The sequence below is a fragment of the Scyliorhinus canicula genome, chromosome 16, assembly GCF_902713615.1.
Source record: "Scyliorhinus canicula chromosome 16, sScyCan1.1, whole genome shotgun sequence".
NCBI lineage: Eukaryota > Metazoa > Chordata > Chondrichthyes > Carcharhiniformes > Scyliorhinidae > Scyliorhinus > Scyliorhinus canicula.
In genome coordinates, this window is record NC_052161.1 from 124,808,670 (window position 1) to 124,832,005 (window position 23,336).

General features: G+C 46.4%; 2 protein-coding genes across 7 annotated transcripts in view; one reads left to right on the forward strand and one right to left on the reverse strand.

The window, feature by feature from the left end:
* Window positions 1–23,336, reverse strand: part of LOC119950855 (60S ribosomal protein L22) — a 91,959-nt gene that overhangs the window by 1,743 nt on the left and 66,880 nt on the right. The window contains exons 1-3 of one of the 2 annotated variants that reach the window (XM_038773713.1): window positions 12,917–13,073; window positions 10,495–10,596; window positions 2,553–2,674 (exon numbers count right to left, since the gene is read on the reverse strand). In XM_038773713.1, coding sequence (XP_038629641.1) covers window positions 2,553–2,674; window positions 10,495–10,596; window positions 12,917–12,928 — 236 coding nt within the window. In that variant the 5' untranslated portion in view covers window positions 12,929–13,073. Of the gene's footprint in view, window positions 1–2,552; window positions 2,675–10,494; window positions 10,597–12,916; window positions 13,074–23,336 lie in introns of those variants that run through there. The other variant, XM_038773714.1, reaches the window with a different exon arrangement.
* rnf207b (ring finger protein 207b) overlaps window positions 13,198–23,336 on the forward strand; it is a 59,202-nt gene continuing 49,063 nt past the window's right edge. For 2 of the 5 annotated variants that reach the window (XR_005457445.1, XM_038773706.1), the window contains exons 1-2: window positions 16,969–17,046; window positions 22,284–22,503. Coding sequence is in view for 4 of the 5 variants with exons in the window: in XM_038773706.1 (XP_038629634.1) it covers window positions 16,974–17,046; window positions 22,284–22,503 (293 nt within the window). In the remaining variant the exon portion in view is untranslated. Of the gene's footprint in view, window positions 13,402–13,527; window positions 13,538–16,968; window positions 17,047–17,143; window positions 17,162–22,283; window positions 22,504–23,336 lie in introns of those variants that run through there. The other 3 variants (XM_038773707.1, XM_038773709.1, XM_038773708.1) reach the window with 3 other exon arrangements.

Here is a 23,336-nt window from a genome sequence, read left to right on the forward strand (position 1 = left end):
AATCTTTCCTAATCAGTATAACTTCTCAGTTCTGGTATAATTCTAGTAAATCCTTTATTGTGCGGCTTCCAATGTCTCTACAGTCAATTTGTAAGATATAGACCTGAACTGTGCACAGTACTCCAAATAGTCTAACCAGGCTCTATACAAGTTCAAGAAACATTTTTGCTTTTCCATTCTATCCTTCTAGAAATTAAACCTAGCACTTTGTTTGTTTTGTTAAGGCTTCATTAACCTGCAACATAACGTTTAATAATTTGTGTATCTGCACCCCCAGATCCATCTGTTCCTCGACTCCTTTAGGCACTGTGGTCGCTTCTTTCAACCCATCAAAATGTGCTGGCTCACACTATCTTTACTGAAGTTCATTTAACAATTACACGCCATTCTCAAGCTCATTAATGCCTTTCTGTACTTTAAGAAGTCTTACAACACCAGGTTAAAGTCCAACAGGTTTGTTTCAAACACTAGCTTTCGGAGCACTGCTCCTTCCTCGGGTGAACGAAGAGGTATGTTCCAGAAACATATATACAGTAGTCCCCCGTTATACCGCGCTCCGCAATACCGCGGTTCGCGATATACCGCGGGGGGGCTTATGGACCCCAACTGTCAGTTGTGTCAATTTCAGCGGCCGGCTCACTTTGATCCGGAGAGGGAAGCTGCTCTCTCACTGAAACAATCAGCCGGCCACTGAAATTGACACTGCCCACTGCTCTCTCCCTCCAATCCAACTTTTAAGTTTTAATGTTTCTGATTGGAGGGAGAGAGCAGCCGGCAGTGTCAATTTCAGCGGCCGGCTGATTGCTTCAGTGAGAGAGCAGCTTCCCTCTCTGGATCAAAGTGAGCCGTCCGCTGAAACTGACACTGCTGGCTGCTCTCTCCCTCCAATCAGAAACATTAAAACTTAAAAGTTGGATTGGAGGGAGAGAGCAGCGGGCAGTGTCAATTTCAGCGGCCGGCTGATTGTTTCAGTGAGAGCAGCTTCCCTCTCCGGATCAAAGTGAGCCGGCCGCTGAAATTGACACTGTTTTAATTGGATCCACGATGGGGGTTTTAAATCTATTTAAAAATCTATGCTAGCGCTTCCCATTGTGAGTCTACGGGGGTCTGACCTCTCCCCCCGCCCCCCGTAGACTCACAATGGGAAGCGCTAGCATAGATTTTTAAATAAATTTAAAACCCCCATCATGGATATCCGCGGCGCGGATACAACGCGGGTGGCTGTCTTGGACCCCAACACCCGCGTTATAAAGGGGGACTACTGTATAGACAAATTCAAAGATGCCAGACAATGCTTAAAATGCGAGCATTTGCTGGTAATTAAGTCTTTACAAATCCAGAGTTAGGGGTAACCCCAGGTTAAAGAGGTGTGAATTGTCTCTAGCCAGGACAGTTGGTAGGATTTCACAAGCCCAGGCCAGATGGTGGGGGATGAATGCAACGTGACATGAATCCCAGGTCTCGGTTGAGACCGCACTCATGTGCATAACTTGGCAATAAGTTTCTGCTCAGATATTCTGCATTGTCGCGCCTCCTGAAGACCGCCTTGGAGAACGCTTACCCGGAGATCAGAGGCTGAATGTCCTTGGCTGCTGAAGTGTTCCCCGACTGGAAGGGAAAATTCCTGCCTGGTGGTTGTCGCGCGATGTCCGTTCATTCGTTGTCGCAGCGTCTGCATGGTCTCGCCAATGTACCACGTCCGGGACATCCTTTCCTGCAGCGTATGAGGTAGACAACATTGGCGGAGTCGCACGAGTATGTACCGCGTACCTGGTGGGTGGTGTTCTCACGTGTCCGGGTAAACGTTCTCCATGGCGGCCTTCAGGACGCGCGACAACACAGAATCGCTGAGCAGAAACTTATAGCACACGAGTGCGGCCTCAACCGGGACCTGGGATTCATGTCGCATTGCATTCATCCCCCACCATCTGGCCTGGGCTTGCGAAGTCCTACCACCTGTCCTGGCTTGAGACAATTCACACCTCTTTAACCTGGGGTTACCTCATTTCTGGATCTGTAAAGATTTAATTACCTGCAAATGCTCGCATTCTAAGCATTGTCTGGCATTTTTGAACTTGTCTATATATATATGTTTCTGGAACATACCTCTTCATTCACCTGTGGAAGGAGCAGTGTTAGTGTTAGGAACACTAGCTCCGAAAGCTGGTGTTTGAAACAAACATGTTGGATTTTAACCTGGTGTCGTAAGACTTCTTACTGTGCTCACCCCAGTCCAACGCCGGCATCTGCACATCATTTCCGTACTTTGTCACAGTCCCTTCTGCATTAATTACACCCCCTACTGTGGGGTCATTTGCACTTTTTGAAATTCAAGAGTCCAAATTGTTTATCTAAACAGTAAGTAGTCCCAGCACCGATCCTTGCGGAAGATCACTTTCCACATTTTGCCAGTCGAAGTAGCCAACTTCAACCCCTACTCTGTTTAACTGATTGGGTACTTACCGAGATCTAAAAGACTTGATATATTTGCAAAGGAATCTTTTTCTGTAACACATCGCAGAAAGATCCTGCTTTCTTTGCCTCTGACTCACCTCTTTGAGAATGGAACCTCAGAGGTAACTGTGATCTTACTCTTGTTCCTCTCAATGGTTACCACATTGCCCAGGTTCCCAGCTTTACCATTCACTTTGATGCGTTCCTGCAGGAACTGTTCCTGTAAGAAGAACAATTAATGAGCGTTGGTAAGTTTTATTGTGTTAATAAGGTCATCACAAACAACAAATGGGGAAGTCCACTGTCAGGGGTATCAATGAGCAACAGAGCCAGGGAGAAGTATCAGCTGTGGTTCTGATTCTTAATTGCTGCCAAATGAGTCTTTTTTTTAAAATATAAATTTAAGTATCCAATTATTTTTTTCCAATTAAGGGGCAATTTAGTGTGGCCAATCCACCTACCCTGCACATCTGTGGGGGTGGGACCACACAGACATGAGGAGAGTGTGCAAACTCAACACGGACAGTGACCCAGGGCCGGGATCGAACCCGGGTCCTCAGCGCCGTGAGGCAGCAGTGCTAGCCACTGTGCTGCCTTCTACCAAATGCGTCTTGATAGAAAGCAGGCAGGTGTGGAGGCTGAGTAAAGTTTGAATGGAGCTTGGCTGTGATACACACCCTCTAGCCTGGTCAACAACTAGCTAGCTTAGCATTGTGCCCAGCATGGGATCTTCCAAGGGATCTTCAGCTTGAAAACAGAAGAGGACCGAACTGAATTAAACCATTTGCCATTTTATCACAGGACTCTTGGTATTTGCAGATCTAAATTAGACATGGGCCAAATTAGAAAATATATTGTAAAACAACCCCACACTGCAGAAATATCTGACACAAACAGATTTTAGGGAAGAGATCTTAGAATTTACAGTGTAGGCCATTCGGCCCATCAAGTCTGCACTGGCCCTTGGAAAGAACACCCTATTTAAGCCCACACCTCCACCCTATCCCAGTAACCCCACCTAACCTTTGTGGACACTAAAGGCAATTAAGCATGGCCAATCCACCTAACCTGCACATCTTTGGACTGTGAAAGAAAACTGGAGGACCCGGAGGAAACCCACGCAGGCACAGGGAGAACGTGCGGACTCCGCACAGCCAGTGACCCAAGCTGGGAATCAAACTCAGATGCTGCCGCTGTGAAGCAACAATGCTACACTGTGCTACCGTGTCGCCCTACTCTGCTCTAGAATAAGATAAGAGGGGGGGGGGGCATAGGCAATATACGCAGCCCATCCTAAGCGATTGTCACCGAAATGGGTCAATTGGATAAAGCACAGGTTTAATGAGTTTGAAATTTGAGATCATTACTGCTGTACAGCAACTCTCTCATCACAGCATCTAATGATATCTTGAATAATCCATTGATTTTGCTTTGGCTAGCTTGCCTGGCATTTACCACTCTTGTTTCTGAAGCTCCCAGCATCTGGCTATATGGCTGATATCTTTGACAGTTTATCGTTGTTCCACCCCCTCATTAGCATCAAACCATTTAAAAAAGAGCTGCACTTCTGACCTATATCAGAAGAGATCACGGTTAACCTGATGGCACAGATAGTGAGTGAAAAACATTAACTCCAAGCCCATATGTCAGCACTGTTCTCCCTCACCCTGAGTATAAAGATCCACAAAATTAAAACCATGACTTTAGAAATAGGATTTCACACAAAATAAGGCATATGCAATTGTCAAATCCTCTCTCACAAAACGAAACAGGAAAATAATTCCAATTTATCTGTTTTGGCATCAGTAACAATGATTTCCAAAACGTTTCTCTGGTGACCCAACCAGTGGATAAATGTGCCCGGGTATAGCACTGACCAGGAAGGTCTTAAATTCCACCGGTGGTTCTCCTTTGCGTGGCACAGCCCATCTAGAACAGAGTGAGGGATAATCAGGACCCACATTCCTAACATTGAGCACTCTTCCGGAAAAGGCACAAATCTTTCAAGTTACTGACTGCTACTACAGACAAGCAAATGCACACACCACACACACATACATATATAAAGGAAGGTACCAAAGGATCACATAGAATTTTACAGTGCAGAAGGAGGCCATTTGGCCCATCGAGTCCGCACCGGCTCTTGGAAAGAGCACCCTACCCAAGGTCCACACCTCCACCCTATCCCCATAACCCAGCAACCCCACCCAACACTAAGGACAATTTTGGACACTAAGGGCAATTTAGCATGACCAATCCACCTAACCTGCACATCTTTGGACTGTGGGAGGAAACAGGAGCACCCGGAGGAAACCCACGCACACACGGGGAGAACATGCAGACTCCACACAGACAGTGACCCAAGCCGGGAATCGAACCTGGGACCCGTGAAGCAATTGTGCTATCCACAATGCTACCGTGCTGCCCATCAAGGGAATCAACTCCAACTGTTGACACAAACCACCTCAAAGCCACATTTATGTACAGAAATACTACTTTAGGACAGAGAGCAGGCAAGAAACACAACCAAAGGAAAGAGTTTGATCTCCTTGACATCTGGACCCACAAACTATGTTCAGGTCTAACCATTTGGAGGTACAGTCTCTTGCTTACATGCTTCCATTTATACAGAACACTGAACATGAGGGAAATAAACTACTGTCCCACCTCAACACCTTGGCCCTCCATAACTCCTTCTTTGAAACTCCAAACAGACTTCCAACACCTCCAAAGTAGTAATACAGATCTAAGCAAAATCAAAATTGACATTCTACGATTAGGTGGATTGGCCATGATCAATTGGCCCTTAGTATCCAAATATGTGCAGGTTAGGTGGGGTTATGGGGTTACGGGGATAAGGCAGGGGAGTGAACCTAGATAGGGTGCTCTTTCAGGGGGTCAGTGAAGAATCGATGGACCAAATGGCCTCCTGCTGCAGTGTAGAAATGCTATGGTTCTATGCCTGTGATACATTACTCTCCTCTCTCCAGCCTTTGACACGGTCCATCAAACCAACCTCCTCCAACATCAGTCATATGAATTTTTCTCTCTATAGATGCTGCCAGACCTGCTGAGTTTAACCAGCATTTTCTATTTTATTTCCCCCAACATCTATTCTACCCGTGCTCAATGCCACTCATACCTACCTGATCTCGGCAATAAAATCACTAATGGCATCTCTTGTGACTTGGCCCAGTGACCGTGAGAACTCCCAAATATTTAACCATAGCCCGCCCTCTTCCTCATCTACATGCCTTGGTGACTTCAGGGGACCAGTTTCCACATGTACACTGCAGTGTTGTTACAAATCATATGCATGCCTGCCTTGAATAAGTCCCAGCTTGCCCCAGATAAATACTGGGAAGACTGAAGCCACTGTTTACGGTCCCCAACATAAACATCACAATTGTACATCCCAGTTTCTCTCCAGGGCCTGCTGTAGGTCAAACCAGGTTGTTTGCAACCTCAGCAACCCATTCTTCTCCGAACTCAGCATTCAATCCAATACCTTCTCCATCACAAAGTACCTGATTCCGCTTCCACAACGTGGCCCACCACACACCTCTCTCTATCTTAAAACTTTAATTCTATGCCCATGTCACCTCCAGATCTGGTTAATCAAATTCTCCCAAAGCCAACTTACATCCTCCAAAGCTGTCAGTATCCCATACCACAAACATACCTGACCCAACACCTCAAGTCTAACTATTTAATTTTCCTGTTTAAATCACTTCACACTCTTCCTTTCACCCACCAAGGTTCCACACTCACCACCTCGCCTCCTTACAAAACCCTCCGGAACACGTTTTTGCTCAATAACGTCTTTGGCCGGGCACCTAATTTTCTTATGCATCTAGGGGCAGCTATGCTAACCACTATGCTACCGTTCTGGGGCAGCACGGTAGCATAGTGGTTAGCATCAATGCTTCACAGCTCCAGGGTCCCATGTTCGATTCCCGGCTGGGTCACTGTCTGTGCGGAGTCTGCACGTCCTCCCCGTGTGTGCGTGGGTTTCCTCCGGGTGCTCCGGTTTCCTCCCACATTCCAAAGATGTGCGGGTTAGGTGGATTGGCCATGCTAAATTGCCCGTAGTGTCCTAAAAAGTAAGTTTAAGGGGGAGTTGTTGGGTTACGGGTATAGGGTGGATATGTGAGTTTGAGTAGGGTGATCATTGCTCGGCACAACATCGAGGGCCGAAGGGCCTGTTCTGTGCTGTACTGTTCTAAATCTAAGAAACACCTTTGGATGTTTCCATATATCAAAGGCATTTAAAGCTCTGGTTCTGGGGAAGAAGCACATGGCACTCTCAACCCACCATGCTTATGGGTACAGGGATCAGGTACAGTCGCATAGTAGTTACGTTACTGGACTAGTAACCCAGAGGCCTGCATTAATGATCCAGAGCCAAATTCAAACCCCACCACATCAGTTGGGAAATTTCAATAGTGACCATGATACAACTGGATTTAACCCGATGAATGTACTTCAGGGAAGGAAATACAATGTCTTTACCCGGACTGGCCTGTGGGTGATGTAGAACACTAGCAATGTGCTTGACTCTCTAGAATGATCTGGCAAGCCACTCCGTTGACAAGAACTCCAACACCAACAAGGCCCCATTAGTGAATCAATACCACAAATGCAGTACAGAACAGCCGCCCAAGGTTTCTTCAACAGCATTTTCCAAAGCCCCACAGATGCATTGGAACAGCAACATCTCAACTTAAATATATTACTGTTCCTCCATCGCCAATGGGTCAAGATCCTGGAACTCCTTTTCTAACAGATTGTACCTTCACCGCACATACTGTGGTTGTTCAAGAAGGTAGCTTAAAAGGCCGTAGCAATGACATACAATCTTCACCGCATAGAGGAATTCTGAATCTACAATGCCCTTCTGTGCATCCCAAAACAGAGAGCAGTGCAAAGAAAAACAAGTGTCTCTTTTCACTTGGAATGTGGTACCAGAGTCAAACTGGCAAAGGAAAATAAATGAAGCAGGGTTCCCCGAAAGTTGCAGGTACCCCATACATCAATGCTCTCCCATGGTTCCAGGGTAATTCAATGTTCTTTTTAACCTAATTTAATGACACTTCTTCAATTCAGCGTCTCTCATCTACCACAAAGCACAACTTTTTCAAATGTTTCACTGGCTCCACTTAAACAAGTTCCTAATAAGACAAAGACAGGTCAGATCAAACCAGGTTTTCCTGCTTTCACAAAGGAACTTAGTGGCATTATCAGTGGACTAGTAATCCAGAGACACAGGCCAAGATCTGGGGAGCTAGGTTTGAGTACCACCATGGCAGATGGTGGGATTTGAATTCAACACAAATCTGGAATTAAAAGTCTAATGATGACCGTGAAACCATTGTCGATTGTCAACAAAAAAGGGAAGGAAATCTGCCATCTGGTCTAGCCTACATTTGACTCCAGACCCATAGCAGTGTGGTTGACTCTCAAAAGTCCTCGGAAATGGAGGACAGTTAGGGATGGGCAACAAATGCTGGCACAGCGAACGACGGCCACATCCCGTAAACAAATTTTTTAAAAGTTCGGCCACAGTGGGCCTAACTGTATCTCAACTATCTGAAACCACTCAATCACTGCACACATTAAGGTGTTGGGGATTTGATTAGCATAGAGTTGGTTAATTTCTATAATTACAGTCAAAAGTTAATCTTAAGGTACAAGGGACGCAATTCTCCGACCCCCACGCCGGGTGGGAGAATCGCGGAAGTGCCAGGCAATTCCCGCCATGCCGCTCTGGCACCCGTACGAGATTTCCCTCCCCACCCCCCCCAAAACGGCGTGCCGCGTTTCACAACAGGCTGCTCGAAGAATCACCGCTCGCCGTTTGTAGCAGGCGAGCGGCGATTCTCCGGCCCGGATGGGCCGAGTGGCCAGCCCAATCCGACGGGTTCACGCCAGCTCCAACCACACTTGGTCGCTGCCGGCGTGAACAGCGCGCGAACGCTGGGTGTGCGGCCTGTGGGTGGGTGGGGGGGATCGAGCACCAGGGGGGCGCTCAGTAGGGGGTCTGGCCCGCGATCGGTGCACTCTTTTCATCAGCCGCCCCGCAAGATCAATCCTCCATGTCTTGCGGGTCGCCCGCGGGGAGGACGGCAACCGCGCATGCGACGTCATTTACGCAGTGCCGCTTTCACGCGGCGCCAAGGCCCAGCGCACATAATTGACGCGGCGCCGCTCCTATCCCCCTGGGGGTGGGAGAATAGGGGGCGAGGAGCGGCCTCCCACGCCGGAGTGAAACACTCTGGTTTTCACTCCGGCGTCCGCACTTGCCCAAGGTTTCAGATTGTGCTGTCCAAGGGGCTGGTTTAGCTAAATCTGGGCTAAATTGCTGGCTTTTAAAGCAGACCAAGGCAGGCCAGCAGTACAGTTCAATTCCCATACCAGCCTCCCCGAACAGGCGCCGGAATGTGGCGACTAGGGGCTTTTCACAGTAACTTCATTGAAGCCTACTCGTGACAATAAGCGATTTTCATTTCATTTCACTCACATAGACTTCAGGAAAGTGCCTAACACACAAGGCAGCACGGTAACACAAGTGGATAGCACTGTGGTTTCACAGCGCCAGGGTCCCAGGTTCGATTCCATGCTGGGTCACTGTTTGTGCGGAGTCTGCACATACTCCCCATGTCTGCGTGGATTTCCTCCAGGTGCTCCGGTTTCCTCCCACAGTCCAATGACGTGCAGGTTAGGTGGATTGGCCAAAAAAAGGTTAGATGGGGTTATTGGGTAACGGGGATAGGGTGGAAAGTGAGGGCTTAAGTGGGTCGGTGCAGACTCGATGAGCCGAATGGCCTCCTTCTGCACTGTATGTTCTATGTACTACGTACCATGTACGAACAAGAGTGCTTCAGCCTTTAAATATCAACAAGTAAATTATTGAGTCTATTAAAAAGATCAAAATGTCCGTGTATATATCTGCAGCTGATCAGTGTGATCTGAAAAAGGCATGACTCCATGACCTGACTGCATGTAAACTCTTGCATACAAGAAAGACAAAACCTGCTGGTATCATCTGAGGATCTGCAAATTAATGGGAGCACAAATTTAAATTCTGACCTCAACGGTATGGTTAGACTGGCAATGTTTTGGAAAATGGCATTTAACATTACATGGGTGAAATTTATCTTTATTGTCACAAGTAGGCTTACATTAACACGACAATGAAGTTACTGTGAAAAGCCCCTCGTTGCCACATTCCGACGCCTGTTCAGGTAAACAGAGGGAGAATTCAGAATGTACAATTCACATAACAGCACGTCTTTTGGGACTTGTAGGAGGAAACCCACGCAGACACAGGGAGAACGTGCAGACTCCACCCCAAGCCACAAATCGAATCTGAGACCCTGGCGCTGTGAAGCTATAGTGCTACCCTCTGTGCTATGATTTCATCTACATGAACTGCAAGGACACTTGTCTCTATAATGCCCCTAAATATCCAGATAACATAAGAAACTGGTGGCAATTGTGTAGTTATCATTAAAACTGTCAAACAAAACAAAGAACTGTATCACAACTGGAAATCATGTTAGATGAGAGCATACTTTCTCAGAGCCTAATGGTACCAACACATTAAATATACCTAGTCACAACACTACATGAATTAAACTTTAATTACAACAAATATTCTACAACCAGCCATACAGGTCTGTCATCTGAATGCAGTTTTATACGGATAGACAGCAATGCATACCATCACTAAGTGGTTACCTCATTATAGTAAAAGTCCCTGACTGATGTGGGTGTACAGAAAGCAGTACCATATAGGAATGTGCTGTATAGTCACATAATACCTCACCACAGCAGCCAGCTCAGTATTTACTATACTATATCCCCATATCTAATATGCCTCCGCTGCCCATTGTGGACTGGCTATAGAGAAGCTGGCAGACCTATTACCAACTCACCTGGCGATGCCAGTCTCAATATGTTCAAAGTACAAGAACAGGGTTATTCACTATTCAAGTTTAATTTATTGAAAAGGCATGAGGGAACACAAGGCAAACTTACAAAATTGGAGGCGTCCATGATGCCATCTTCCACTGGATGCGTGCAGTCCAAGGTAAACTTCAGCACCTGCTTCTTCTTTTTGCCTCTCGTCTGAAGCTTCTTCTGCAAAGCAACGGTGAACAGATGTGGAGGGGGGTAACATTAGTAAGATGCATAAAGCCAATAAGTCATATACCGGTTTATATGGCACTTGCAGTCGTCAATCATGAGACCAATCCAAAACGTGACCAAATTCCAATATATCGCAACTGTAACTACAAATAAATTACAGTAAGAAGTCTTACTGCGCACCCCAGTCCAACGCCGGCATCTCCACATTATTAAATAAATTGTCAAATGATTTAGCTTTCTGGCCTTCAGAAAATGTAGGGAACCTTGTTATTAAACATCCAGAGCTTGATTTCAAAGAGCATGTGTGCATCAATGATGCGGGTAGTGGCAGCTACAATTTTCTATGCATGTTACTTATATGTCTATTGCACACATGCATCCCTCGGAATGAGAGATTAGATTTGAAAAGGGATGAGACACAAGAAAGATATGTTAATGAACATAGATTGCACTACACCCGATTGCAGACGACACAACCCAAGGGCAACTATCTACATGTGTTTGATGGCAAGAGTGCACAATAAGCCTCTTTCTGTGGTGTGAAAAACTCAATGAGATGGAAGATGCACCAGTCCTGGAATCAGCACACAGCAATTCACTAAATGCATGAAGGAGCACCAAACTACTCATGCTGTCAAGTTGGAACATCATCATGGGCTCATGCGACACTCCAGAACGATTGTACTTGATCTAGTTTGACACTTCACTGCAATACAGTACTGAGGTGAGACAATAAACTGAAGCAGCATCTCCCGTGCAGTTGAACAAGATGTGTTCTAGGTCCTAGCCAATACTAGGTCACCCAACACTGACACAGATTAACTGGCAATGCCTCTCAACTGGTGTTTGTGGGACATTTCATGCAAACATCCTTATTTAGGGGAATATGTCAGAATCTAGGACACTCTTCTAAGCATTGTGAAATTACAATTTGAATCTTACTCAAGCATGGGATCCATTTCCACTGATGCAGGACAAACCTCAGCCAAACCATTTAAGGAAGAAGTTAGAATGTACTTCCACACACAAAGCATGTTAAATCTGAAATTGATCAGATTTTCACAGGCCAAAGAAAAACATGCCAAATGGATCTTGTCACGTAACGGCTATGAAACCAATGTGGTTGGTATGGAGCTTGGATACAAAACAGCCAACACCGCACGGAATGGCAGGACTGGCTCTTTTGAATGTGTTGCCACCTCATCTTCAAACAATATAAAAATCTGGCAGGATATTGCATTGGGGGGGGGGGGGGGGGGGGGGGGGGGGGGAGAGACAACCACACTCAACCCCAAATTGTCTGAACATGATGGATGGACGAAACTGGACAGTAATTATGGTCAAATGCTCCTTCATGCATTTAGTGAATTGCTGTGTGCTGATTGCAGGACTGTGGTGCATGTTCCATCTCATTCATTAGGGTCAAAAGCCAAAAATTTCATTCTGTAAAGATTCAAATGCTGGGATTTACATCAACAATGTGGAGGATTTAAATAAAATATGTTTGAGAAAGGCTATGGACCAAGTGTTGGTAAATGGGATTAGTATAGATTGGTATTTGGGGCTGGTTTAGCTCACTGAGCTAAATCACTGGCTTTTAAAGCAGACCAAGCAGGCCAGCAGCACGGTTCGATTCCCGTACCCGGACAGGCGCCGGAATGTGGCGACTAGGGGCTTTTCACAGTAACTTCATTGAAGCCTACTCGTGACAATAAGCAATTTTCATTTCATTTTATTTGATGGTCGGCAGACACATGATGGGCCGAAGAGCCTGTTCTTGTGGTCTATGAAACCACAGCTCTGTCATACCGGTAAGCTTTGAGTCTGAAAGGGAGATGGGGGGAGTTGAAACTGTCATTAAAGTGCTTTTGAAAAGACAATCTCTTTTATACTTTATTGATCCTTTAAAGCAAGGAATTTGAAAAGTTTCCACAAAGTTTACCAAACACGTGCAGCACAAACAGGTCACGATCAGACCTGTGCCCCAGTTGGGGGGCGGGGAACGATCCCTCCAGGACTGGCCCCTCAGTCAGGAAGGGGAGGGTTGCTAAAGCCCCGGCCCCGCGGATGTCGAGCCTGAAGCCTGGTCCCCACACCCAGACTCCCAACCCGAGGCCGCGGCCTACGGCTCAGGCTTGCGCCCCGCCAGCGGCTGCTCCCCGCGACAGGCAGGGGTTGGCCAGCCCTGACATACCTTCCCCATCCCTCCTCGCACTGTGAAAGAACCAGGGCTCTAGTGATTCGAGAGCCGGCAGAAGCCGCGCGGTCCCCGGGCCGGGAAGGGGTATTGGCGGCGCGGCCGCGGACTCACCGCTGGAGCCATGTCTGCACAAGATGGCGGAGCGAGAGAGAGAGAGAGAGAGACGGTGCCGCGCCTGCGCAACACACCGACCGCCGTCACCCAGAGCCCGCCAATCAGCGTGCAGAAGGAGGCGCGTGCGCACTACGACACGGGAAAAGCCAAACATAGTGCGGAATTACCAGCACAGCGACAGGGTCACCATTCGCAGGGCAGAGAACCTGCGTCTGCGCAGTGCAGATCGAGCAACACCAATCACAACTCTGATACTGGGGGGCGGGGCCTTCTCCCCCTCAGCCAATCAATTGGGCGGTGCCCAGGGAAATCCATCAGCCCGTCATCCATTATTAAGGCTGCCTTTAAAGAAGCAGGCACCAGAGACACCGAACGATTCAACAGGGGGAGGCCATTCAGCCCATCGATGTCTACACAACAGCAAAATGCTGCAGATGCTGAAGAAACTGAAAATAAAAAGAGAAAGTGCTGGGAATATTAAGGTAGTACTGTATGAAGTCAGAGGAATAATATTCCATTAATTACGAACTATTCTAACCAAAGCATGTTGACCTACTTCTCCCAAAGGGTCATGAATCTGTGGAATTCACTCCCCAGAGTACGGTGGATGCTGGGACTGTGAGTAAATTTAAGGAGGAGTTAGAAAGATTTTTAATTAGTAATGAGTTGAAGGGTTACGGACAACGGGCAGGTCGGTGGAAATGAGGCCATGATGAGATCAGCCGTGATCGTATTGAATGGTGAGGCAGGCTCGAAAGGCTAAATTGCCTAATCCTGCTCCTAGTTTTGATGTTCTAGGTATCCAGCTCTAGGTATGTAACAGCATGCCAAGCACATATCTGGTGATCTTGATTAATAAGGGGATTTCTTGATTAATATATGGAGATCGGGGTTACGGGGAGAAGGCAGGAGAATGGGGATGAGGAACATATCAGCCATGATCGAATGGCAGAGCAGACTTGATGGACCAAATTCTGCTCCTTTATCTTATGGCCTTATGAAATGCTCAGCGGGGGCAGCACGGTGGTGCAGTTGGTTAGCCCTGTTGCCTCACGGCGCCGAGGTCCCATGTTCAATCCCGGCTCTGGGTCACTGTCCGTGTGGAGTTTGCACATTCTCCCCATGTTTGCGTGGGTTTTGCCCTCACAACCCAAAGATGTGCGGGCTAGGTGGATTGGCCACGCTAAATTGCCCCTTAATTGGAAAAATGAATTGGGTACTCTAAATTTTTTTTTTCAAACTGTGTCCTCTGGCTACTGAACCCTGTTTGTCACTGGAAACAGTTTCTCCTTGTTTCTTCTATTAGTACCCGAAATGCACAAAACCTTGAAAGTACAGCTTGTCGTGAACCTATGATGAATCACATAGCAACAATGTGTATTTATTTTTCATGTTTAATGTAGAACAACATTCCAAGGTGATTCACAGGAACGTAATCAGAAAAACTGGCTATCAAGCCCACGGGAGAACCAGGGCAACACGGTGGCGCAGTGATTAGTACTGCTGTCTCACAGCTCCGCGGAGCCGGATTCGATCCCGGCCCCGGGTCACTGTACGTGTGGAGTTTGCACATTTTCCCCGTGTCTGCGTGGGTCTCACCCCAACAACCCAAAGATGTGCAGGGTAGGTGGGTGGCAACGCAAAATTGCCCCTTAATTGGAAAAAAAGAATTGGGTACGCTAAATTTATTTTGAAAAAGCCCATAGGAGAGCTATTAGTCCAAGTAACTAAAGATTCATCAACGCTAGGTTTTAAGGATGGACTAAAGGAAGAAGTGGAGTAATGTGGAGAAGTCCCAGTGTAACTAGATGGTTGGATAAAGAGAGCAGTAGATGCGTAAGAGGTCAGAAGTGAAAGAATGCAGGGTTCCCAATGATCTGTAGGGCTGTAATCCTGAACATACCACACAGTGCAGCCAAAGAGGCGCGTGCACATGCAACATTCCCAACAATGCACGTTTGCTCGGATACACTGCAATATTAAAGGGACCACACTGCAACAAACAAGCTGGCCACATTAAAGTGAAATTGGAGGGAAGATTGGCTGGATCAGTTACAGAGATAAGGAGGGATGTTATCATGGAGGGATTTGAACATAAAGATGAGAATTTTCTATTTGAGGTGTGGGGGACTGGGAACTAAAGTAGATCCGAGATAAGAAGTGAAAGGGACTTAGTGCAATTTAGCTGTAAGCTGCAGGGCTGAGATTTATAGAGCTGAGGTTTATAGAGGGTGGGAGGCCTGCCAGAGGACCATTTGAATGGTCAAGTCTAAAGGTAACAAATCAAAGAATGTGTTAGGGCTGAGGCAGGGGTGCACAAAGGCAATGTTACGGAGATGGAAGTAGGCGGTCCTTCTAATGGAGCGGATATGCATTTGGAAGCTTGAGCTCAGGATCAAATATGACACCAATGGTGCAGTGGTTAGCACGGCGCCGAGATCCCAGGTTTGATGCCGGCTCTGGGTCACTGTCCGTGTGGAGTTTGCACATTCTCCACGTGTGTGCATGGGTTTCGCCCCCACAACCCAAAGATGTGCAGGGCAGATGAATTGGCTTGGCCACGCTAATTTGCCCCTTAATTGGAAAAAATGAATTGCGTACTCTAAATTTTTTTTTTAAATGACAAAATATGACATGGCAGCACGGTAGCATTGTGGATAGTACAATCGCTTCACAGCTCCAGGGTCCCAGGTTCGATTCTGGCTTGGGTCACTGTCTGTGCGGAGTCTGCACCTCCTCCCCATGTGTGTGTGGGTTTCCTCCGGGTGCTCCAATTTCCTCCCACAGTCCAAAGATGTGCAGGATAGGTGGATTGGCCATGATAAATTGCCCTTAGTGTCCAAAATTGCCCTTAGTGTTGGGTGGGGTTACTGGGTTATGGGGATAGGGTGGAGGTGTTAACCTTGGGTAGGGTGCTCTTTCCAGGAGCCGGTGCAGACTTGATGGGCCGAATGGCCTCCTTCTCCACTGTAAATTCTATGCAAGACTGTGGGCTGTCTGGCTCCGCCTGAGACCATGTTTAGGAATTCGAATGGAATCAGTGGCTTATCCAGCACTGGATGTTGGATAGCAGTCTGACAATACAGAGACAGTGGTGACTGTTATCATAGAATCTCTACAGTGCAGAAGGAGGCCATTCGGCCCAACGAGTCTGCACCGACCTTTTGAAAGACCACTGTATCTAGGCCCAATCCCCCATCCTATTCCTGTAACACCACCCTAAGGGGGCAATTTAGTATGGCCAATCCACCTAATATGTGAATCTTTGGATTGTGGGAGGGAACCGGAGCACCGGGAGGAAACCCACGCAGACACGGGGAGAAAGTGCAAACTCCACACAGACAATCACCTGAGGCTGGATTTGAACCCAGGTCCGTGGCGCTGTCAGGCAGCAGTGCTAACCACTTGAAAGAGGTAATGATGAGGTCAAGCCGGGCGTTGTCTGTGTAAATGTGGAACCTGACTTAATGACCTAGAGGAAGTTGCAAAGGGCCAGTATATAGTTGAGAGATAGGATGGAGGATAAGGGTAGATCCTTGCAGAACTCGAGGTAACCATACAAGGCAAGAAGAAAAGTAATTGCAGTAGATTCTCTGGCTATGACTGGGTTGACAATGGAGACAGCCAAGAGCAGTCCCACCCAGCTGGATGATGTTGGAGAGGCATCAGAGGAGGACCGTGTTGTCAGTGTTTCAGAGGCTGTACACAGATCAAGAAGGATGGTAACAGATAGTTTACTATGGACATTGTCACATGGAATATAATTTGTGGCTTTGATTAGTGTCTCTTTAGTGCTGTGACAGGGATGGAAATTTGATTAAAGTTGCAGGAAAGAAATTCGAGGGAAGGAGAATAAAGTGAAATAAAAATGAACAATTTCTCCACAAAATAGTAATGATAAAAAAATTTACCATAATATCTGCCGCATCCTTGTGTGCTGAAGTAAAATGCACAAGGGAGAAAACAAAAGGCCACTTCCCAGCCCAGTCCCCCTCCTTCTGATAACACAGGGGCCTCCCTGTGAAGGACATAAGTTCACGGGTCCCTGACGTCAATGGGCAGCTGTTTTCTAAAAGAGCTCAGAGATTTCTCTCATACCAGCCCAAGGCCAGCGAGACTGAACCAAGGTAAGGAGAACGCAGCCGAGTCCCAGATAACATCTCCAGCTCCTCTTGTTAAAATCGCTTAATGTCTGGTGTTGTTACACAGCGTGCAGTGACAGGGTCTTCTGTGCGGTGTGAGGTAGAGACGGAACTGCTAAACGCATCTTCAGTTTGTGATGTTCATGTCTGTTTGACGATTTTTTTCATTGATCCTGCTGTTTTCTTGCAATATAGTAAAAACATTGCTGTGAAAAGTAAGATTCACAAGTATATCTTTAGAATGTTACAAAAATTACAACAGAAGTGAAATATTTATTTGGGTATGAAACAAGATTTTGGACTGGTTACATGCTGAATATAAGTTTTTCTGCATGGACAGGTGTCTTTTAGAATATTATAATTGATAAAAAAATATTCTGAGTGATATTTATGAAATGGATTGAATGATAAGCTGAAAGTAGCAAGTAGCGTCACCAAAACGCTCACTATCGTTACACTCTGAAATAATTAGATTTTAATTTGATTCTTTAAAATGCAAATAGGTTTTAAACGATAATTCACAATTTTCAAAAGAGGTAACATTCCCAAGATATGTGAAAAATGCCATTGCCCTTTTCCATTAGAAACTCTTATGTCCATATTTATAATGGAAAATGCCTAGGTAAAGAGTCACACTGTAATGGCACGCACCCACCAAGGAAGGTGCTGCAATTTCCCTACTGTGAGCAGGAGTGATTACAGCAGAAGTTTGCATCGGCAATTCCCATTATTAAAATAATTATCATGAAAATATAAAAACAGAGGCTGAATGTATGATCTCAGATGGGGACTGAATAATATTGAATTTACAACAGAGAAACAGGTCATTCAGTCCAACAAGTCCCTGCTGGTGTTTTCCACACACTAGCCTCAGCTCATCCCTCTTCATCTCACCCTATCAGCATACTCTTCTAATCCTCTATCCTTTTTGCTTATGTAGCTTTCCCTTAAATCCATCTACCCTCAATCACAATTGTGGCAGAAAGTTCCACATTGTAACAACTCTCGAGTGCAGAGGTTTCTTCCAAATTTCTTATATAATTTATCAGTGATTATCCTATTTTTATGGCCCATTGGCCATAGGCATCCACCCTATTGAACACTTGAATAATTTTCTGGGTTTCTATCAGATCAATCCTGTCTTTTCTTTTTTAGAGGAAAAAGACCCAGTCCACTCAGTCATTCCTGATAAGTAGATCCTCTCCGTTCTGGTATAATCCCAGTGAATCTTTATTGCACCTTCTCCAGTGCCTCTGTAGAAGAGTCACAGTAATACAAGTGTGGTTGAATAGTACTCTAAATCTACAGTCCTCTAATTTCTCCAATCTAATCATATTTCATGTGAAGTCAATGCTTGATCTTAACTCCCGTTGTACACCTCCATGGGTGATAAACTAGTTTTGAATATAAATGCACACTGGGGCAGCACGGTGGCGCAGTGGTAGCATTGCAGTCTCACGGCGCTGAGGTCCCAGGTTCGATCCCGGCTCTGGGTCACTGTCCGTGTGGAGTTTGCACATTCTCCCTGTGTTTGCGTGGGTTTCGTCCCCACAACCCAAAAGATGCGCAAGGGTAGGTGGATTGACCACGCTAAATTGGCCCTTAATTGGAAAAAATTGGGTACTCTAAATTTATATAAAAAATAAAAAAAATAAATGCACACTGGCCCATATTGCGGTGGATCCGGAGTCACACGTAAGCCAGACAAGGTAAGGAAGGCAGATTGCCTTCCCTAAAAAGCATTAGTGAACCAGCTGTTTTTTCTTTTACGACAATGGTTTCATGGTCATCTTTAGACTTTTAATTCCAGATTTTTATTGAATTCAAATTTCACCGTCTGCCTTGGCGGGATTCAAACGTGGGTCCCCGGAGCATTACCCTGGGTCTCTGGATGACTACAATACCACTATGCCACCATCTCCCCTTGAATAGGGGGAAGGTTGAGTGTACGGAATAGTTGGGTATGGGGGGATGGGTATAGGGGAGGGATGGGTATAGGGGAGGGTTGGGTACAGGGGAGGATTGGGGATGGATGTAGGATGTGTTCAGGTGTAAGACAGAGTGGGGTCTAGAGCAGGGTTGGGTATAGCGAAATCTCTGGTCTGTTGCCGGTGCCACATGCTAGCGCGTTGAGGAACAGGGAGAGAGTGCAGATAAACACGTGGCTGTAGGGATGGTGTAGGAGGGAGGGTTTCAGTTCCGCAAATAATTGGAGCACATTCTGGGGAAGGTGGGACCTGTACAGACAGGACGGTTTGCACCTGAACCAGAGGGGCACCAATATCCAGGGAGGGAAATTTGCTACGGCTCTTCGGAGGGGCGGGTTTAAACTAATTTGTCAGGGGGATGGGAAAATAAGCTGTAGTCCAGAACCAGTGTTGAGAGTAGTGAGGTACTGAGGAGGGTATCAAGGTCGCAGGCGTGTACTGGCAGACAGGAAGGTGGGTTGAAGTGTGTCCACTTTAATGCAAGGAGCATCCGGAATAAGGTAGGTGAACTTGGAGCGTGGATTGGTACTTGGGACTACAATGTGGGCATTATGGAGACATGGTTAGAACAGGGACAGGAATGGTTGTTGGAAGTTCCCGGGTATAGATGTTTCAGTAAGAGTAGGGAAGGTGGTAAAAGAGTTGGAGGAGTAGCATTGTTAATCAAGGATAATTTAACGGCTGCAGAAAGGCAGGTGGAAGGGGATCTGCCTACTGAGGTAATATAGGCTGAAGTTAGAAATAGGAAAAGAGCGGTCACGTTGTTAGGAGTTTTCTATAGACCCCCAAATAGTAGTAGAGATGTGGAGGAAGAAATTGCAAAGCAGATTATGGATAGGTGTGGAGGTCTCAGGGTAGTTGTCATGGGTGACTTTAACTTTCCAAATATTGATTGGAACCTCTATAGGTTAAACAGTTCAGATGGGGCAGTTTTTGTACAATGTGTGCAGGAGGGTTTCCTGACACAATATGTGGATAGGCCGACAAGAGGTGGGGCCACATTGGATTTGGTACTGGGTAATGAACCGGGCCAAGTGTTAGATTTGTTTTGGGAGAGCACTTTGGAGATAGTGACCACAATTTGGTGTCTTTCACTATTGTAATGGAGAGGGATAGGGCCATATGGCAGAGCAAGGTTTATAGTTGGGAGAGGGGTAATTATGATGCGATTAGGCAAGAATTAGGGAGCATAAGATGGGAACAGAAACAATCAGGGAAAGGCACAAATGAAAAGTGGAGCTTGTTCAAGGAACAAATATTGCATGTCCTTGATAGCTATGTCTCTGTCAGGCAGGGAGGAAATGGCCGTGTGAGGGAACCATGGTTCACAAAAAAGGTTGAATGTCTTGTCAAGAGGAAAGAGGAAATCCCCAAGGCTTTTTACTCTTATGTGAGAAATAAAAGAATGACCAGGGTGAGGTTAGGGCCGGTCAGGACAGTAGTGGGAACTTGTGCATGGAGTCAGAAGAAATAGGAGGCGTTGAATGAATACTTTTCTTCAGTGTTCACCAAGGAGAGGGTCCATGTTTTTGAGGATGAGAGTGTGATACAGGCGGGTAGGCTGGAGGAGGTAGATGTTCTGAGGGAGGATGTATTACCAATTTTGAAAAACCTTAGGGTCGACAAGTCCCCTGGGCCGGATGGGATATATCCTAGGATTCTTTGCGAGGCAAGGGATGAGATTGCAGAGCCTTTGGCTTTGACCTTTGGGTCCTCACTGTCCACAGGGATTGTGCCAGAGGACTGGAGAGTGGCAAATTTTGTTCCTCTGTTCAAGAAAGGGAATAGGAATGACCCTGGTAATTATAGGCCGGTTAGTCTTACTTCGGTGGTCAGTAAGTTAATGGAAACGGTCCTGAAGAATAGGATTTATGACCATTTGGAAAGATGCAGCTTAATCCGGGATAATCAACACGGATTTGTGAAGGGTAAATCTTGCCTCACAAATTTGATTGAATTCTTTGAGGAGGTAACTAAGTGTATAGATGAAGGTAGAGCAGTTGATGTCGTATACATGGATTTTAGTAAGGCATTCGATAAGGTTCCCCATTGTCGGCTCATGAAGAAAGTAAGGAGGTGTGGGATAGAGGGAAATTTGGCCAATTGGATAAGTAAGTGGCTATCACATAGAAGACAGAGGGTGGTGGTGGATGGAAAATTTTCAGACTGGAGACCAGTTACCAGCGGTGTACCACAGGGATCAGTGCTAGGTCCTCTGCTATTTGTGATTTTTATCAATGACTTGGAGGAGGGGGCTGAAGGGTGAATTTTGTTCCTCTGTTCAAGAAAGGGAATAGGAATGACCCTGGTAATTATAGGCCGGTTAGTAAATTTGTTGATGACACCAAGATTGATGGAGTAGTGGATGAGGTGGAGGGCTGTTGTAGGCTGCAAAGAGACATTGACAGAATGCAGAGCTGGGCCGAAAAATGGCAGATGGAGTTTAACCCTGATAAGTGCGAGGCGATTCATTTTGGTAGGAAAAATTTGAATGGAGATTACGCTGTCAACGGCAGGGTTCTGAGGAATGTGGAGGAACAGAGAGATCAAGTGGATAGAGCCGTGAAGAAGGCCTATAGTGTGTTAGCGTTTATTAACAGGGGGCTTGAGTTTAAGAGCCGTGGGGTTATGCTGCAACAGTACATGACCCTGGTGAGACCATACTTGGAATATTGTGTGCAGTTCTGGTCACCTCACTATAGGAAGGATGTGGAAGCATTGGAAAGGATGCAAAGGAGATTTACCAGGATGCTGCCTGGTTTGGAGGGTAGGTCTTATGAGGAAAGATTGAGGGAGCTAGGGCTTTTCTCTTTGGAGCGGAGGAGGATGAGAGGCGACTTAATAGAGGTTTCTAAGATGATGTGGGGGATAGATAGCGTGGACGTTCAGAGACTATTTCCTCGGTGGATGTAGCTGTTACAAGGGGGCATAACTATAAGGTTCAGGGTGGGAGATATAGGAAGGATGTCCGAGGTAGGTTCTTTACTCGGAGAGTAGTTAAAGTGTGGAATGGACTTCCTGCTGTGATAGTGGAGTCGGACACTTTAAGAACTTTCAAGCGGTTATTGGATAGGCACATGGAGCACACCAGAATGATAGGAAGCGGGATAGCTTGATCTTGGTTTCGGACAAAGCTCGGCACAACATCGAGGGCCGAAGGGCCAGTTCTGTGCTGTACTGTTCTATGTTCTATGATAGGTGATTGATTATTTCTGTCTTTTATGTTTGAGACAGTGAGTGGTCCTGGTAATTCCCTGTTGCTGATGTCTGGTGGAATATTCTCTCCCTTGGATAACCTGCACGATCTGGACAATGCAAACTGCCATCCCTTAGTCTGCCATCTCTGCTACGAGCAGTATGAACACCCCTGCCTCCTGGACTGCTACCATACCTTCTGTGCCACCTGTCTGCGGGGCAGAGCTGCAGACGGGCGTCTCTCCTGCCCCCTCTGTGGGTAAGAAACCTGAAAATTAAATCGCGGGCAGCACGGTGACACAGTGGCTAGCATTGCTGCCTACGGCACTGAGGACCCAGGTTCGAATCCCGGCCCTGGGTCACTGTCCGTGTGAAGTTTGCACATTCTCCCCGTGCCTGCGTGGGTTTCACCCCCACAACACAAAGATATGCAGGGTAGGTGGATTGGCCACGCTTAAATTGCCCCTTAATTGGAAAAAATAATTGGGTACTCTAAATTTAAAAAAAAATTTAAATCGCAATTCACAACCAGTTCTATTTCAAATGCAACTTGTACGTCTCTGGAAACACGGCAAATACTCTTTCTTAGGCGACGCTGAAACACTTGCATTTATATAGCACCTTTCACAACCGTAGAATGGCAAAGCCCTTTTCAGCTAATAAGTACTTTTGAAATGTAGTCACTGTCAGTTTGACAGGTTTCACAAACAGCAATGTGATAATAATCAGATAATTTATTTAATGTGAGAGATCAATATTGGCCAGGACACTTGGGAGAACATCTCATTGTAAAGGTGGCACTTTGGACAACGCAGCACTCTCTCAGTACTGCACTGGGGCACAGCCTGGATTATGTGCTCAAGTCTCTAGAATAGGACTTCCATGATCTTTTAATTGGGAGGCCAGACTGCTGCTCCAGAGGATCCCTGGGTCGGGGACCCAGTTAGTTGTAGAGAGCAGGAATATAAGAGTTGCCCTAATTGCACCAACAGTGAGATGAGGGTTGGGGGGGAGATGGGAGGTGGGGGTGCGGGTGGGAGCTACAGTCGATCCAGGCACCCTCGGCCCAGGGAAGAATGAAGAGGAATTGAC